The sequence below is a fragment of the Psammomys obesus genome, unplaced genomic scaffold (assembly GCF_907164565.1).
Source record: "Psammomys obesus unplaced genomic scaffold, mPsaObe1.curated_primary_1811, whole genome shotgun sequence".
Taxonomy (NCBI): domain Eukaryota; kingdom Metazoa; phylum Chordata; class Mammalia; order Rodentia; family Muridae; genus Psammomys; species Psammomys obesus.
In genome coordinates this window covers 2,211,876-2,231,142 of record NW_026596158.1, presented here as the reverse complement: position 1 = coordinate 2,231,142, position 19,267 = coordinate 2,211,876, and the positions used below count along the sequence as shown (strand labels likewise).

The window sequence follows — 19,267 nt, the reverse complement described above, 5'->3', positions numbered from 1 at the left end:
ACTGGAGCTGGCAAAGGCCTTCTGAGGTGAGGAAAGAGTTAGAATTGGTTTTTATGAGGACACCCAAATTATGTTTGCTGCAGCAGAAGTGAACAAGTCCTCTTTCCTCTACTATTAGTGACATCCGTTATCCCATGGGGCATGCTTTATTGTCTACTGTCAATTATTTCTCAGGTATACACCTTAATTTTTTTTATCATTTTGATACAAAGATGAGACAGGCTTAGATTCCTCATATTATAGTTAACACTATAATTTATTCTTCACCTTCAATATTCGTTTGTTTCCCTTCCCTTCCCCCCTCCCCTCCCCTTCCCCTTCCTTTCCCCTTCCCTTTTCCAGACAGGGTTTCTCTGTATAGCCCTGGCTGTCCTGAAACTCTCTCTGTGGACCAGGCTGGCCTTGAACTCACAGAGACCCACCTGTCTCGGCCTCCAGAGTGCTGGGACTAAAGGTGTGCACTGCCACAGCCTGGCTCAACACTGGCTTCATTAAGTAACTCCCACACACTGCAGAACGCCAGGCTTTAAAAAGTTCTTGTACACAGGATGTATTAAGAAAGTACCATTTTGGGAGGTTGGAGAGATGGCTCAGCACTAAGAGCATGGCTGCTCTTCCAGAGGACTCAAGTTTGTTTCCCAGCAGCCACCCATGTGATAGCTCACAGCTGTCCATAAACTCCAGTTCCAATGGCTCGGACAGCCTCTTCTCGTCTCTGCACGCTCATGAGCACGTGGCACACATGCACACACTGCTGAGCCCTGCAAGAGCACGCGCACACAGCACATAAAACAATGCAAAGTAAGCCTCAAAGCTGAGTGTAAGCCAGTACTTGGAGGCTGAGGTTAACGTTCAAGGCCGGCCCACTTTATACAGTGTGAGGCTGTCCCAAAATTCATAACAAAACAAATGAAATGTTAACATTTTGCAAAGGTTCAGAAGCTGCCACAGGTGTGTGCCAAGGGCCTCCAGGGTAAAAGAATGTATCATTGGGCCTGAACCCTCCTCAGAGCCCTAGCTGTGCTGCTAACTGTCCTCTGAGCTTCAGTGACTTTTTATTGCTTGTTGGTTTTTTAAGACAGGATTTCTCTGTGTAGACCAGGCTGCCCTGGAACTCAGAGATCCACCTGCCTCTTTCTCTGAGTTCTGGGATTAAAGGCATGCAGCACCGCCTAGCCTTCTGGAAGCTATGTTGAGAATGAACTTTTCCAGAAAATCCCACTAGTGGGTTGGAGTGTCCCCCAGGCTTGGATGAGAACCCACTGCCTTTAGTCTAAAGATACATATTCTTCCTTGGTTTACCATTTGTGACATTTGTCACACACCAGGAAGGAGATTAAAGAATTATGAAGATAATTGTTTTTTATCCCTCTCAACTTGATCTGACAAATTAGCCAAAAATCTTGTAACAAGTCTCAAACTCTTTACACATTCAGGTAACTTCATACATTTGGACAGAAAATGGAACACAGTTCCTAGATCACAACCTTTTCTGCCTTGGAAGGTGCCCTCTCTTCTGCCAATCTTGTTACAAAAGCCAGACAGGTGGTGGCGCACACCTTTAATTCCAGTGCTCAGGAGGCAAAGGCAGGCAGATTGCTGTGAGTTCGAAGTCAGCCTAATCTACATAGTGAGTTCCAGGACAGCCAGGGCTACACAGGGAAACCCTGTCTCAAAAAGCAGAACAAAATAAAAATCAAACAGATAAAACCTAAACAACCCCCCTCCCTCCCAAAAAACCCCCAACCCCTCCACTCCAGCTGTCCAGCTGCTGCAGCTCTCCTTCCTGTGAGTGGCAGCCTGCCTTGTGCAGCTTTCTTCCCAGCTCAACTCCCTGCTCTGGTGAGTTCCAGTTCTTGGGCTAACACCCAGGCTCTCTTCTCTGGAGACCCGCTGGGTGGGAGTGAACACTTGCTGCCCAGCAGCCTCCAGAAAGGCTGAGGAATCGGCCATTGCTCCCCGCAGGGAACCCCACACTACCACTTGCAGTTCCCGGCTCAGACTAAGAGATTAAACAAGTACCAAGTCCTTAGTCTCTCAAAAAAGTCCATCCACAGTCATATGGTCTGGTGACAGCCTGACTGCATCTATCTGGATCTCCTTGGTTGTCCTGGAATGCCTGGTAGCAAGAATGGAAACCCTAAACACATCTCTGCCCAATTTTTAGCTGAAAGTAGAGACGGAGACTCACTGTCCATTAAACCAGTTTAAATGACTTTAGAGTTAGGTATCCAGCTGGATATTAGCAGGCTTGGATACCACTGAGGAAGGACCCCTCCCTTCAGGGTTTCACACACTAGAGACTATCCCAAGACTCTCCTGATAAAGATCCCACCTTTGCCCAGCAGAAAAGGAACTACTAAAATCACAAGTGTTTCCCCTCCCCTCTTTCACCTGGCCCAAACCAAGCAACCAAACACCCTCACGAATGTTAACTATGGGTCAGCCAGTATTTAGAGGCCCTCCATAACTTGTTTTCTCAGGCAATGCTGCCTCCAGGCCACAGACAGCCTCACTGAAAGCGTGGCACAGAGGCTTGCCCCTTCCTCTGAGGCCTATAGAAAGGGCAGCCATTCTGCCACATGGGGCTGAACCCTCCTCAAAACCCCTACTGTGCCTGTCTGTCCCTCTGACGTTAATAACTTTTAATAAACCTCAAACATAAAGAGAACAGGACATCGTGAACCATAGGGAACAATTCTAAAATAGCAAACCAAGCATGGTTCTGGCACGCTCACCTAACAGAGACTATATTGAGAATGCTCTAAGTGTAAGCGGCTCTTTGTGCTGCTCCCAGCTGTTAAATTCAGTTGGAGCAGAAGCAGCAGCTGGTTAGCTCCAGGGGACCAGGTGACCGTGGGTTGGGCAGAGGCGCCCTGCTCAAAGCGTAGTGCAGCTGACGCCATCTGTCATTTGCTGGTACAGTCATCAGTCAAAATTACCACCGTGCCTCGCATGCCCACAGCTTGCCAAGCTGAGAAAAGAAACTACTGTGATGGAATTAACAGCACTAAACATGATGAGTTTTCATGAACACACGCCTCACACTGCTCAGCCAGTCTTCCCTCAGCACTCATTTGTTCAAGAGTGACGAAGCCCTCGCCTACATGAAGTCTCATGTCTGCATGCTCTGTTGCTTGCTTTCTGACAGAACCCACACTGGAAGCCGCCCAGCTATTCACGGACAGGTGATTGGATGAGATAGTTGTGGAAACATTACCAGTGAAAAGAAGCTAGAGACCGCAGTGTGGCAGAAGCCCGCAGCCAACAGTGTCAGTGCAGGACTTCCAGGAAGCCCTACAATATGCAAACCAGTCCACCGAGATGGACACTGGGATCGGTGATTTTAGACTGGGAATGGAGTTCTCTGAGGGAAGGACAGAGGACACCATGGGGAATGGATTAAATACTCTACTCCCTCTTCTAGGAGGAGAGACATGGGTCTCTGTAAATTCGGCTGAAGACTTAAAACTTTATGTAAAATGCTTCCATTTTTAAAAGGGAAAACATTTTGTCTTAAAATAAGTACTAAAGAATTGTCAGAGTCCAGGTAAAGAACTGAAAGAAGAAATGATGGGCAAACAGCCTGACTAGTTCAGAGCAGAAGTAATGAGCACTTAAACTCTGGCCTCTGGACTGCGTGCACAGGGCCTTCCAAGTTAGGTACTCTCAACTGAAAACCCACTTTACAAACATCTTCTCAGGCCCATCCCAGGACAAACTATTCCCCCCAATTCTAAAGCAGGCAGATGGGAGAATCACAACTGACTGGAGCAGAAGCCACAGGAAACAAGTGACAGAGAAGTGAGTAATGTGGGCAGAGACCCCCAAACTACAGCTGATGAGCTCCCGGCGCCTCAACACACGCAACTCTGAGGGGGTAGCCCCAGTGCCAGGGAAACAGCCCACACAATTTCACCAGTGTTTTTGTTTTTTAAATAAAAATACAGTAATCTTATTTAAAATGTAAGGGGCAATATCCATTTTGCTTAATAAGATTGGCCTCAAGTGTTTTTATGCCATCACACAAATTGACATGCCAAGGACATTTTGAATGCTAAATACAAGAGTGAGGAGATTGTTTAGTTTGGGAAAGTGAAACACTACACTAAGCAACTTCCCTCTTTTCCTCTACAAATCCCCCAGGCAGCACTACAGTTTTCTCTGGTAGCTAAAGTTTCAACCTTTCAAAACAGAAGGGCTGAAGGAAAGCTGGCAAAAAAAAAAAAAAAAAAAAAAAGAGCAAACTGACAAATGTAACTGATAGCGGCAGCTGCCACTTGTGGAAGACCAGAGACTAGCTTGCCCTGACATCTTCCCAAACAGACTGTGGTCACTACATTTTTGAGCAAAGGTGTTCTAGACTCAGGACAGAGAAGCCCGGGCAGCAGCAGACAGGCTGTGCTTTACATCCATTCCTAAGTGGGACAAGCGACTAAGGCCAAACACAGACTATGGAAAGCCAGGAAACTAGGGCCAGTAGCAAAAAGGCTTGAATTCTTGAGCAGTGCAGCCCATTTCCTCCCTCAGCACAGCGACCTCAGGGAGACAGCATTAGCAAGAGCACCTGTCATCCCTCCCCCGTAACAAACTACAGCAAACAGATGCCAAGCCTAGTTTTCACTTGCTCTCAGCATGTCTTATTTGTCTGCCTGCTGTCTAGCAGAGCAGGCACACACAAGGTAGAAACAGGTAGCATCAAGGAATAGTAAATTATGTTTATTATCGAATTGTTCTCTCTATCCAAAATTTCCACCTCACGCCCTGAGCCTCAGCCCTGCCTCCTAACATTAGGAATGGTTGGCGTGTAGAAACAAGGCTCACGGAAAGCAGGCCTGTCCTGGAGGGTAGATCCGTCTGATCTGTAGATGCCTCACCAGGTTCTTGGTAGAGAGCACCGAAATTCTCACTGTGCATCGGACAGAAGGCCAGGAAAGCCACCCTCTGAAACACACCCAGAGCACTCTGTTCTTCGCAAGGCCAGCCCCAGGGGCCTATGCAAGAGCCTAACCTAGTGGAGCTCCATTAGCACTAACTGGCCTGGGGATGGGGGTTCACTGCAGTCACCCCGCTCCCCCTCCAGGGTAAAAGCTGAGACGCGCTGGTGAAGCTCAGGAGACGACCGACACCAGATAGGAAGGGGTCCCTCCACACCAGGTTCCAGAACAGGGGAGCTCACTAGCAAGAGGGAGAATGACTCCAGAGTGGAGAGGCTGGCTGTGTGCTCTCCACCCGCACCTTACTAGCACATCACTATAGGTCTGTTTACTGCAGTCACTCTTGTCAAGAAATGTCTAGTTTTCAACAAAAAACAAATTGCAAGGCACAGTAAAAATGAAAACACAAAGAGTTAGAACAAGAACCTGATCCAGCAATGACAAGACCACTCAAGTTAAGCAGGTGGGATTTAAAGTAGAATAGCATGTTAAAGGCTATTGGGAAAAGGTGGGGGTGAGGAGCCAGGAAAAGATGGGCAGTATAACCAGAGAGATAAAAATTCTAAGCAAAAATAAAACACGAATGCCACAGATCAAAAATGCTGCAAAAGAAACCAAGTTACATGTCATTTTTATAACTAAACCTTAAGTTCACTATGTTGGAGACTGGCTTGCACATCACTTCATCCATTCTATAAACACAATAAAAACAACCCCCCAAACTCCGAGAGACCAGCAAGATGGTTTCAGTGCCAAGCCCAAGAACCCAAGTTCAATCCTGGGACCCACATAATCAAAGGAGATAACCCACTCCACAGGGGGTCTCTTGCTCTCCACACACAGCGCTGGGGAGAAGAGAGCCAGAGAGACGGCTCCGTGTGTAAGGGTGCTTGCCCCAGAGTCTAGCAAGCTGAGTTCAGTCCCTGGGACCTGAATAACAGAAAGACTTCCACAGTCACCTATTCCACATACACACAATGAAGGAATTAATCAATAAATGCAAATGTCAATACACTAGAACAAGAATTTCATATCTGAAGCTGCTTAGGTAACGAGTAATACATAAAAAGAAGGTGCTTGAGGAGGTTGGAGACACGACAAAGCAGGTAAGTGAACTTCTCGTTCTTCAAGAAGACCAGAGTTCTGCTCCTAGCACAACTGGGCCAACTTACAACTGCTTGTAACTCCAGCTTCTGGGATCCAATGTCCTCTTCTGGCATGTGTACACACACACACACACACACACACACACACACATAAAAATCTTCAAAAAAGGGGGGAGGGTGTATTTCAATTATCGCCTTTTAACCCTTATTTTTAGTGTATAGTCAGTACTCTAGCCAGCAGTAAATGAGTACTGATTTCTTGCCTTGGGTTATCCAGGGTTATGTGATTTGTACAATTTCCTACATTTTATACATTTAGATAATTTAAGCTGACATCCATGTGTAGCTGCTAATATTATTGTCAAAGGCATCTTAGTTTGGGTCACGGAGTCTCTTCAAGAGCTCGTCTAGTCTTTCAAATAATCTCAGAAGATAGTTTTCTTGCCTTATTTATTTATTTATTTATTTATTTATTTATTTATTTATTTATTTTTTGGCAGGGTTTCTCTGTGTAGCCCTGGCTGTCCTGGAACTCACTTTGTAGACCAGGCTGGCCTCGAACTCAGCGATCCCCCTGCCTCTGCCTCCCAGGTGCTGGGATTAAAGGCGTGTCCACCATGGCAGGCCTCTTCTTGCTTCTTGACACTTCGTTCACTGAATTTATGTTGAGCCATCCTTGCATTTCAGAAATATTTTACAATGGTGTGATAATTCTTTCTGGCAGGTATTTAAACTGTTTGCTAGTGCTTTGCCAAGGTTTTTTGCATGAGCAATTTAAATTAAAAATTAATTTATCATTATCAAAACTGGTGTTTTGCCTGAATGTATGTCTGCACTACATGTGTGCACAGAAGCCAGAAGAGGATGTTAGATCCTCTGGAACTGGAGTTACAGCAACCATGGGGACAGGAATTTCACCCAGCTCCTCCAAGAACAGAGAGTGCTCTTAACCACGGAGCCATCTCTGTAGCCATGAGAACTTATAAGGGATGTATCAGTCTGTATTTTCTTATGTGTTTGTTTGGCTTTTCTATCAGGGTAATGCTGATCTCACAGGAAGAGAAAGTATGCTTTCCCCTCTAAGTTTTCGGGAAGGTTTGAGAAAGTGGTGTTCTTGGTTCCTTGTACGTTTTTCCAGTTCAGGTAACTATACATTTCGAATATCATGTGTGCTAACTCTTCTCTCACTTCTCAATGACTGATGAATTCCAAATTTTGAAGGATGGAACCCCTGCCCTTTCAGCAACTTCTGTAAGGTGTGGGTTCCTTGGGCACAGCCACAAAAGCCTCTTTGTCAGTAAGCCAGACAAGGGCTTCTTTCTGGCTCTGAATTTTCAATTTTCTTTCCATCTTAAACAACCATTTCACTACAGAATTCACACTTTAAAAACATATTAACACTTTACTTGCACACATGATCTCTCAAGGAAGTCAGTGTGATTCTTAAGCCTTCTACAGAGTGTCACCTAACACAGAAAGAAACCATAACATAAGCTGCAACAGGGAAGATCTCTGAAAAGCCCTCTCCGTTGGCTTCTTTCAAGGTTTGCTTCCTCATTTTCTTTTTTGAGTGTTTTAGTATGATGCACAGAGCAACAGTTTTTCATAGTTAATCTGTCTGGTATTCTTTTGAGTCTAGTGGATCTGTGATTTGTCATCATTACTTTTGAAAAGTCCCAGCCATTAGTTGTCAACATACTTTTTTTTTTTTACCTTTTCCTCCTTCTGCCATTCCAGTGACAATTATGTTACATCTTTTTAATTGATCCTCAGTTCACAGACATTCTGAGTTTGCATTTCAGTTTGAGAAATTTCAGCTGACATATTTTCAGCTTACTGTATCTTTCCTTGGCTGTGTTCGGTATACTGATGAGCCTTTTGAGGATTTGGAGATGTTTTCATTTCTTTGCTTACATTACTTACCTGCTTACATACCTGATTATACTTTCCACACACTCCTTCACATTTCAGTCATACTTGACTTATGAATCTGCCTCACACCCGAGGCTGGTTTTACGTTCACCTTCATGTACTCAGGCTATTCCTCCTTGCCTTTTAAGCCCTCCAATGTTTAACTGGAAGCATGCAATGTAAAGTGTAGGTATACTCTCTTGCGCACTGTATGGATTCTTCATCTGTCGATAAACAGCTGACTGGCCAAAAGCTGAGGCAGGAAATAGGAGGGAGAAGTTTGGGTAGAGAGAGTGAATGTTGGGATAGAGTGAAGAAAGTGTGGGAATTCACCCCAGGAAACTGAGGAGGACAGACCCATGAAACCTGAGGAAAGGTAACTAGCCATGTGGCAGAACTTAGATTAGGATATTAGTTATAAGCAAGTCAGGGAACATGCCTAGCTACATTGGCCTCGGCTTTTGTAAATATATTTAAGACTCACAGTCATTTTTTCTGGAACAAGGGCACTGGTGAAAAACACGGGTTATAGAAAACCCCATCTACACTTAAGATAAGCATGTTAGACTGTTTTAATGTTTTGCAGCTGGTTTTGAGTGTCCTCTAGTTCTCATGGGTCTTCCCATCACTTGCTTTTCTCAAGATCTCTATCTTAGTCTCTCTCACAATTGCGTCACAGTTTTATGGAGCGGCCCTCCTGCTGTTGCGTTTTGGTGTGCAGGAGGAGCGCTCTGTAAGTTTATAACCCGATGTCACACTGGACTCCTCAGAGCATGTGACCTCCATTAGCACACCTATCCCTTTATCCTCTGGCAAGACAAGACAAAGGGCATTTTGTGGCCAGACGTTCTTTCCTCAAGTAGATAAGTCTGTAGTGTCATTTGCCTAGGAGAGCAGAGCTCTGTCACAGGCAACAATCCCCACTGTATTCCAAAAGAGCTGACCCCTCTGTTCACCATAAAGCACAGAGCTTATGGTTACATTTCTCATCCTCATATAAGCAAGTCCTACTGACATCACTTCTACTGGTATATCTCTGGCCCTCCCACTTGAGGCAGAGCAAGGGGATGAGAATTTAGGACTGGTCATTTGTACCCTGGTGAACAATCACCATCAGCGAAACTAACTCGGACTCCAGGTCCAGTTTATAACCGGGCACCTCCCTCTGATCCAGTGAGTTTAGCTAGTCTTACTGGGGGGGAGGGGAGGAGCCCAAAGAGGACCATTCCAATCTGCAGTGAAAAGGTATTTCTGTTTTCTTCCCAATCATTCTAAGGAACAGGCAGCAGAGACTTGTATTTCACTCACCTTACATAACTTATATGGTATAAGAAACACAGGCCCAAAGTAAAAAAGAAAAACACACACACACACACACACACACACACAAATAAAAGGCAGTCTAGGCAAAAAACAAAAACAAAACCCAAACAAAGAAAAACCCAATGCACTACAACTGAGAATATTTACAGAGGGTTCTTAAGTGGACAAAGAATGAATTTTAAAAATTACTTTTAGATCTATAAATATTAAGTATGTTTATAAAACTACGGTTAGACTAAACAAAGTGTATAAAATGACAATTCTTTATTAATATTTTAGTAAAACATGGTTTCCATTAAAATTAATTCCTGTTATTTATGAATGCTACTGTTTATTATCCAAAATAGCGCCTAACAGTCCAAACACAAAGTTGTACTCCATACTTTTTATCACTTTTTAGTCACTATGTGAAGTCAACTTCAAACAAAATTAATGCTCAGATATAAAATCTAAAGACCCCTCTGACCAACACCCATAATTCTTGTTTTGTTTTGTTTTTTTGTTTTTTTTTTTTTTTAAAAAAGCATCAGGGGCCTTTTGTTCACCAATAATAGTGTAAAGATGTCAAAATAATTTTTAATTATCTTACAGACTAGCTCATGTATTTAGAGAATGAGGCCCTTTTAGAGAATATTATTGCTCTGATTTTGGGATCCTCCTGCTTTCAACCACAACTAGATAAGCCACTAAGTCAATGGCTATGAAAAGATTAAATGGGCAGTAGGTTAAGAGTGAATGATATAATTGTGTACAGCCACCCAAGGGAATAAAACAGGCTTCTCCTTCCAAAATGCATTAATTAACAACGAAATTAATGTCTATATTAACCATACGCAAAATCACAGGGTATGAACACTACTATCACAATGCGAATTCCCTAGAGCACCTGGTTAAATCTGCATGATGCTAACCTTACCAGGAACTAGTTAGCCAGAGCCTAACAACTCTGCTGTGTAACAGATGGTAGACAACTGAAAGAGCAGGGGCAAAACATAGCATTTTCACTGGGCACAGTAGCAACGCCTATGCTCTCAACACTTTGGGAATCTGAGGAAGGAGGAGCATGAGTTCAGTGCCAGCCTGAGCTACATGTGAAGGCCTGTCTCACGAAAACCAAAGGCGAGGACAGAGGAAGTAGTAGCGAGCCTGCCAAACACGTCCAAAGCCCTGGGCCCCAGTCCTAGCACTACACACATACAAAAATAATAAAATCACAAAGGAACAAAAAGCACATTTTATGTTGTACTAACCTAGGCAGTCTGGGCTGAGGACGTGGCTCAGTTAAAGGGCTGGGTTTAAGATCAGCAGCTTGTCAGTCAGGCAGGATGAGGCAGGTCTCAGCATGGGGGGGTGGGGGGGTAGATCTGCAGCTCAAGCTCACCCTCAACTCTACAGTAAGTTAAGACAGCCGCGGATACAGTAAGTTATGATAAAGATTTACTTGAACGTACGACATCACTGCTGATTTACACTAAGGGGCTGACAGACGTGGCTCAGTGGCAGAGTAGCTAATATAACACTTCATCAGAGAAACATCAAGCCCTCCCACAAGAAAATAACCACGGCACACCTGCTAATGTTGAGTTCTTACTTCCAATTTCATAGTGAAAAACCTACTTGAGTTTAATACATCATTGGTTGAAAGAGGAATCCAAATACCAAAAACGTTAGAGTGTGAAACAAATCACAGAGCACACTAACTTTACACAGCACCATGCTAAGTACCGTGTGGCTAGGTATGTTTGTGTGTTCAGTACGCATGTGTGTATCGAGGTCAGAGGACACCCTGGGTGTTGTTCTTCAGGGGCCATTCACTCTTTGGGGCCAGTCCTAACTGGCCTAAACTTGTTAAATACGCTAGGCTAGTTGGCCAGCAGGGCTTTCCCCAATACTGCAATTTTAAGCACGAACCACTAAGCTTTTTGTTTATTTTATTATTATTTTTTAAAGCAAAGGTTCTGGGACTCAAACTCAGGTCCTCACATTTGCAAGAGATGGGCTTTACCAACTGATCTGTTCCCCCAGAGTTAGTCTTTTTGAGACAGCGTCTCAGTATGGAGGAAGAGTGACCCCACAATCTTAATCCTGTGTCAGCTTCTGGAGTGCTAGGAGGCACATGAAAACATTTCTGATCAAGTGGATCAGCATTTGAAAGGGCACATGAATCCTCTATAACATTTTATGGGCACAGTTAATGGTGAGCCAGTTAACAGTGAGAATTAACAGTGAGAAATAACTAGAAAAACACACCATCATCCTGGAGGGACTAAAAAGGCCAAAACCAAAAAAAAAACAAAAACAACAACAAAAAATTGCCTTGTGTGTCATAGCTCATTTGTTTAAAGAGAGAATCAATAGACCTTACTCAAATGTCTTGAATGAATTGTTCTATTTTGTTATTAGAAAAAAAGACAAGCCATATTATTACCAAGCATCACTAACTTTGAAGATTTATTTTATATTCTAGTAGTCTTTTAAAGACAAAAGTTCCCTTCCCAGCAACACTCTCAGTCCCAAAATCTTGTAATAGACAGAACTAAAAAGAACTTAGCATGTATCTTTGTAATCACATTTAAATAGCTATACATAATACATGTTTCAATAAATACCAGTTACATACTTTGTACCCTTTATGGATGTAGTAGACAGCCTATCTCATTGTCTTTTTTCACACTCAACACTGACTTAGGTGACTGCCTCTGTGTTTTTAACTGTATGTGCTATTTGACCCTTGGGATGGGTCATTTTTTCATCCACTAGCTCTCTGCTGGGTCTCTAGGTTTTCAGTTTATGTGCACGTGTTTCCTCTCCCTTATTCACAAGATTCCAGAGGCTTTCATAGAAATGAAAATAATCCAAACTAAAACTGTAGCATCTTTTTTGTACTTTCCCAAAACTAATTCTTTGACCTCAAGTTATAGACAAAGAGTGTGCATATTTTTGTTCTGTATTTTTTTAAGATAGGGTCTTATGTAGCCCAGGCTGACCTCAAGCTTGTAATGTAGCCAAAGCTGACCCTGAATTCTTTATCCTCCTGCCTCTCCCTCCCAAGCACTAGGATAGTATGCATGCACCATCATAGCCATCAACATCCAACAGTTTCAAGGTTTGAGTTTTTCACAATTCAGTGTTCAAATCCTTTGGAAGAGTGTTTATTATATTGCAGTACTGTTTACACCTTAATTTTATCCAAGAGCCAAGTATTCCCAAAACAAATGAATAGATTTTTTTTTTCCTGTCAACTCACGATGTCATGTCTGATGAGGAGCAAGTCCACATATTTCCACAGCTCTGTATCTGGACACTCTACAACCTGTTTGCCCATATGCTGCTATATCATACACTTTTAAGTGGCTATAAATTTACCACACATTACGAACAGTGCTATTCTAAATACTAATTGGGTTTACACACACACACACACACACACACACACACACACACACACACACACGTTTTGTTTTGAGACAGGGTCTCACTACGCAGCCCAGGCTGACCTCAAACTCTAGATCCTCCTGCCCCGATCTCCAGAGTATCATGGATAACAATAAAGATGTTCATACTGTTCTTTTTCTAAAACCAGCTTAGCAATCCATAGAAATTTATTTATTTATTGAGACACAGTGTCACTATGTAGACCAGGCTGGCCTCAGTCTTGCAGCAATCCTATTTGTCATCTAAATGCTCAAAATATAGACAAACATCACCAGGCCCGATTTTCACTTATTTTTACTTCATGAGAAGTTTAGAATCACTTCATAAATATTATGGAAAGATGTTACAAGATTATTTGAAACTCTATTATCTACAGAGTTGCAAAATTGAAAATTCTGTGATGATGCATTTTTTTGCATTAATGCATGAACTCCAACAAAATATTACTATTTTTTCAAAGAGATCTTGCTCATGTACTTGTATCAAATATCTCAAGTAAATTAGGCATTGATAGATAGTGGCACTGCCTCAGTTAGTCCACTGGGCGTTTCTCACCTCATGACCTCTTTTATGTATAGAAAGGGATGCTCTTTGAGAAAATGCCTTCCCGCATTCATTACATTCAAATGGCTTCTCACCAGTGTGACTTCTCATATGTATAATAAGTAGTGAGCACTGAGGGAAGGCTTTTCCACATTTATTACATTCATAAGGCTTCTCCCCTGTGTGACTTCTCACATGAAGAGTAAGGGATGAGATTCGAGAAAAGGCTTTACCGCATTTATTACATTTAAATGGTTTCTCTCCAGTATGGATTTTTTCATGTTCAAGGAGATTTTGTCTCTGACTAAAGGCTTTTGCACACTGATTACAATAAGGCTTCTCTCCAGTGTGAACTTTCTCATGCTCAGTAAGATTTGACTTCTGGCCAAAGGTCTTCCCACACACTGCACATGCATACGGCTTCTCACCAGTGTGAACTCGCTGATGTCTAATGAGGTTTGACTTCTGAATAAAAGCTTTCCCACACTCATTACATTCATAAGGTTTCTCTCCAGTATGAATTTTCTTATGTGTAATAAGATTTTCTTTCCGGCTGAAGGCTTTTCCACACTCATCACACTCATAGGGTTTCTCTGAGGTATGATTTCGCATATGTACAGTAAGGGAAGAACTTTGTGAGAAGGCTTTCCCACACTCACTACATACATATGGCTTCTCACCTGTATGGCTTCTCATATGTAAAACAAACACTGAGCACTGAGAGAAAGCTTTTCCACACTTATTACATTTGTAGGGTTTTTCCCCTGTGTGACTTCTCATATGCAGAGTAACAGCTGACATTCGAGAGAAAGCTCGACCACACTCATTACAAGTATAAGGTTTCTCCCCAGTGTGAATTTTCTCATGCTCAATAAGATTTTGCTTCTGGCTGAAGGATTTTTCACATTCCTTACATTCGTAAGGTTTTTCTCCCGTGTGGATCCTCTCATGTTCAATGAGATTTGATCTCTGACTGAAAGCTTTCCAACAATCCTTGCATGCATAAGGTTTCTCCCCAGTATGAACTCTTTGGTGTCTAATGAGGCTAGACATTTGAATGAAAGCTTTTCCACACTCATTACACAAATATGGTTTCTCCTCAGTATGAATTTTCTGATGTGTAATGAGATTTTCTTTTCTACTAAAGGATTTTCCACATTCTTTACAGGCATAAGGTTTTTCTCCAGCATGATTTTTCTCATGACTGAGGAGGTCAAATTTATGAACGAAGTCTCGTCCACACTGATTACATTTAAAGGGAACTACGGCACAGGGTGAACAATGGGAAAATGGCATTCCATATGCATTACATTCAAAGTTTCTGTCTCTTACACAGCCTTTCTTCCAATTAAGTATTTCTAATTTTTGTTCCAAACACTTACTAAATGAGTCACAATCATAGAGGTTTTGTCTTGAAGTAATGAAATCTGAGCTCAGAGGAAAGATTTTTGCAACCTTTTTACAGTCAATGACATTTTCTTTAGTCAGAGATTTCTTGGAGATGGATGTGACTTTCCTCACAAGTGTTTCCTGTTGTTTCTCCATCTGTTCATCAACTTCCCAAACTTCTAAAATGGAGGACCAAAAATCATTACTTGTGAAATTTTCTATCACTATACTATTTACCAATTTAGAACGTTGCTAATGTGGTATTGAATCTTAATCTTTGGCTTTAGTCAGCCAATAAGAAAGAAACTACAATGCAAATGACCCCCAGTTTTAAAGATAAAGTTAACTGCTACAGGCAATATTATGGGGAAAAACCAAACCAAACCAAAAGCTGGCATCTGTAGACCTAAGCAGCACTAATGGAATTTTTTTTAAACAGTATCCTTGTATTTAATGAAGAGTTCAGCAAAATGAATGGAACTGAAGGGAGAGGTCAACAAAGGGCTAGATGAAAGGTCAGATAGTGGCAAGATAAACTTCCTGTTTGTCATTAAATACAGTGGGCCAGACTAAATATATTTGTTTATTTCTCTTCCTTTTCAAAAAGAATGAAGGATCAAACCTTAAAGACAAAAGAAAGTACAAGATGAAAGTTGTGTAGAGAATCGTTAACTGGAGAGCACTTGGAAGATGCTAGAGCAAATGTATCAGGAGTGTGAGATGACAAGACACATGAAGAATCAGAAGATCCAAGGACTCAGAGAACAAGGCAGAGCTGCTCCTTTTCACCATTGCTTTTCTGCACACACCCAATGCTTGGCCAACATAGCAAGATAAGAAAAAGATCCACACACTGGAGAGGGGAAAAACAGTTTTTGGTTTGGTTTGGTTTTTGTTTTTTTCCAGACAGGGTTTCTCTGTGTGTAGGCCTGGCTGTGCTAGACTTGCTCTGTAGACCAGGCTGGCCTTGAACTCACAGAGATCTGCCTGCCTCTGCCTCCCGGGTGCTGGGGTCACAGGCGTGTGCTACCACCACCTGACGGGGAAGAAGCAGTAATGATAATGTTTGTTCACAGGCAGTGCGGTCCTCTACGCAGAAACTCTAAAAGAATCACTAACTCAAGCCTGCTGGAAACAATCACTTCCCCGGGGTGGAAAGACACAAAGTGAACATGTGACACTGAGCTGCTCACCAGGGATGAACAAGTGGAGTTTGAAATGAAGAATACACCACTAGTTATGAGTACTCCTCAGAGCAAAATAAAGACAAATCTAAATACATATGTACAAGATCTGCAATGGGAAAAGCACAAAACTCTCAACTTCTAAAATGAACAAATGGACAGTGTATGCTGAAAACAAGAAGACCCAACACTCAGCAGGTTAGTTCTTAATTTTTTTTTTTAACAAAATCATTTCTTAGCTAGCTAAACATTTACCAAGCCCAACACAAGGTCACCAGGAGATGCCAAAGATGTTAGGATTCAGAAGGGTGTTACAGATGGATGCCAATTTGTATGTAGACCATCCACTATTCTGGCAGAGACAGGAAGAGGGACTTCTGAAGACTGATGTCCAGTATTTTTAGCCTTTATAGGGCACACAGAATGCTTCTCTTTGCTTCTGCCATTCCCTTCAGATCAGTATAAAGCCTTGATGCTGTCTAAGGCAGCATATTTGGGGATAGCATATTGTAGTTCCCAGCACAGTTTCTCTTTCTGTTCTTGTTTCTTATCATCTTCTTACTGCTTTGAACACATTCAGGATATAGCATATTCTCTTCCTCTCCTGGGGTTGGGAAATACAGGCTGGTAACAGGAAGAGAGAAATCATCTACTGTGGAGTGTCTGGAATGCAGGTCTGACCAGCGTGAAATTGCAGGTGAACCTGGGCTTTCCTGTTTGCAGGGAGGTGTGTGCCATGGACAAGGCACCATCTGCATCCAAAGTCTTCTGACAGAAAGGCCCCTTTAGAAGTGGGAAGAGGACAGTGACTCACTGCCTTCAGTCTAACAGCTTTCATCACTGTCTTCCCCAGTGGCAGACATGAACTCCTTGAGCTGAAGTTACAACTTTCACCATACTGCTCTCTCCTTTTGCTTCCCACTCTTACAGTTTTCTTGAGGCCTGAGTCCACTGGTGGCTATCTTGGGTTTCTTGGGAACCGGCTTCATTCTGGCCTCAAGATATGTGTTAGGAATATGACCTATTTGTTTAGAATATGAATGTCTCCAGAGTCTCAAATAAACCTCAACTTTGCTGCCATCCGTACAAGTTATGAGGCAGGGTGGTAGGCAGAGGGGTCTGTTGTCTGGATTTTCTTGAGGGTTCGATTTGCTCAGAAGTCAGCACAAGGGGAACTGGTGGTTGAGGCCTATGCTTGAGGAATCATTTTATTCCATAGGGTGGTCTGTGGCGGGCTCCTCAGTAACTGGAACCAGCGTTGAAATCACATCCTCCTCACTGAATTCTTCCTTAAAATAGTTCTTGTTGTAAAGTCCTAGCTAGAGCATGACAGTATCAGGCAGGCTTGGGAGACGAAGGCATCAAAGATACGGATGCCTGTGGCTCACTGTTGTTAATCGGAAGCTTTGCTTATTTCTTACTTTGATTCACAGGTTCAACGCAATCTCAGCTTCCACTTTACTCTGTGTACAAACTGAGTCTGACATTCATATGGAGGTAACACACCCAGAAGAGAGAACACACTATTACAGAAAAAAGAAAATAACGGTGGATGCCGACAGCCCCTGACGTCAAGACTTATCACTAAGCTCTAGCAACCACACAGTCCGGTAGGTAGAAGAAGAAAGGACAAACAGAACAATGGAACAGAATAAACAACACACAAACAGCCTCAAATAAATATAGTCGCTGGTCTTTGACAAAAGAGCAAAAAGTAATACAACAGGGCAAAGACAGTCTTTCTAACCAACAGTGCTACAGCAACTGCACCAGACAAACCAATCCAGACACAAACCTTACACTTGGCCCAGAAAGTAAAAACCACTGTGCTAAGTGTAAAGCACAGAACTGTAAAACTAGAAGAAGAGAACATGGGACAAGGTCTGGGTTATGGTGATGGGACAGAGAGGGAGTGATAAGAACAAAGGCCTGATCAATTAAAAAAAAAAAAACAACTTCATTAAAATTTCTAAACGTCTGCTTCATGAAAGCCAGTCAGAGTGAGAAGATAAGCCACAGACTTGCACATGGCACAAATGAGAAAGGGTTATCATATAATACAGACAAAAGACATAAAATTTATATTAAAAACAAGCTAGGAGGTGGTGGTGCACAACTTTAATCCCAGCACCGCAGGAGGCAGAGGCAGGTGGATCTTGGTGAGTTCAAGACCAGCCTGGTCTACAGAACTAGTCCTAGGACAGCCCAGGTTACATAGAGAGATCCTATACAGAAAAACGAAGACAAAAACAAAATCCCAACCAAACTGTGGCTGTACATGCCTGTGATTTTCCACTTGGAGGCTGAAGCAGAAAAGACTGGAAGCTCAACAACAGCCAGGGTACACCTGAGATCACGGTATCCCCCAAACAACTCCCCTACCTGCCACAAAGCATCCAGGAAAACAAATGAACAAAAGAAACTACTCAGACATGAAGCATATGCAACCATGTTCAAAATTGTAAGCCAGTATGTAATTCACTGTAAAGTTTTTTTAAAACATCAAAGAGACACCACTAAGCAGCCATCAGTGTAACCAAAATCACGGACACTACCAGATGTAGGCAAGGACTGCGACAGGGACTCTCAGACACTGCTGCTGGGGATGAAGACGATACACCTACTTTAAAGAGAACCTGGAAGTCTTTCCAAAATTAAAATATTCTTAAATAAATCTTTACTACTTTATTTTATTTTATTCATTTATTCATTTATTCATTCATTTATTTATTTATTTGTTTGTTTGTTTATTTGAGAAAGGAGGGCACCTGTGCAGTACGTGAGGAAGTCAGGGGACAACTTGCAGGAGTTGTCAGTTCTTTACTTCCACAATATGGATCCCAGAGATTGGACTCGAGTTGTCAGGCTTGAGTGCCTGAACCATCTTGCTAGCCAACAAAATTAAATAATACTTTTACTTATGATTTAGTAACCATACTCCTTGTTACCTGCCCCAGTGAATTAAAAACAAGTTGTTTATTATTATTATTTTAGGATAGTATAAAACTGGCACTAAAACCACGAGATTTTAAAATCTGAATAGGGAGCAATCAGACACTTTGAGGCAGACAATACGGATCTGCTAAGTTTAATAATATCTCTTCTAACCACAAGATGTTTCCCCATCTTATAAAGGATTAGACAGTTCAAAATACCTTTCCTAAATACAACTAAACACAGGGTTTGCATGAGATTTCCAAAACTGCCACCCACATAGATGAACATTAGATTCAGAGCTAAATGAGGAACGGTGCCTTTTTCCTTAGATTACAAGGAGGAAGCAAGCACTCGTAATTTGAAAACATTTCTCTAGTTCAACCCCAAGTACTTTGTTGATAATTTTTCGAGCAATAATTTCCTCAGTAGCTCACATCTTTGTGACTCACTTCTAGAAACTTAAAAAGCACGATCTCCTTAGTCCTATTCCTAATTCTGTGAG

At 42.3% G+C, this 19,267-nt stretch overlaps 2 protein-coding genes across 4 annotated transcripts in view; both read right to left on the bottom strand.

Annotated features, from left to right (window-relative positions):
• LOC129667293 (zinc finger protein 568-like) overlaps positions 1–19,267 on the bottom strand; it is a 53,287-nt gene that overhangs the window by 13,756 nt on the left and 20,264 nt on the right. The window lies entirely within an intron of this gene.
• Znf568 (zinc finger protein 568) lies at positions 13,241–18,712 on the bottom strand. Its single transcript, XM_055594952.1, has 2 exons — positions 18,653–18,712; positions 13,241–14,896 (listed from the first exon to the last, which is right to left on the bottom strand). Exons 1-2 carry the CDS (start codon positions 18,710–18,712, stop codon positions 13,241–13,243), a joined length of 1,716 nt encoding a protein of 571 aa, XP_055450927.1.

Coding starts and splice junctions, on each gene's coding strand:
- Znf568 (XM_055594952.1), bottom strand. CDS start 18,712: ATGGTTCAGGCACTCAAGCCTGACAACTCGAGTCCAATCTCTGGGATC. Junction 14,897..18,652: donor CTGGGATCCATATTGTGGAA/GTAAAGAACTGA, acceptor ATACCACATTAG/CAACGTTCTAAATTGGTAAA.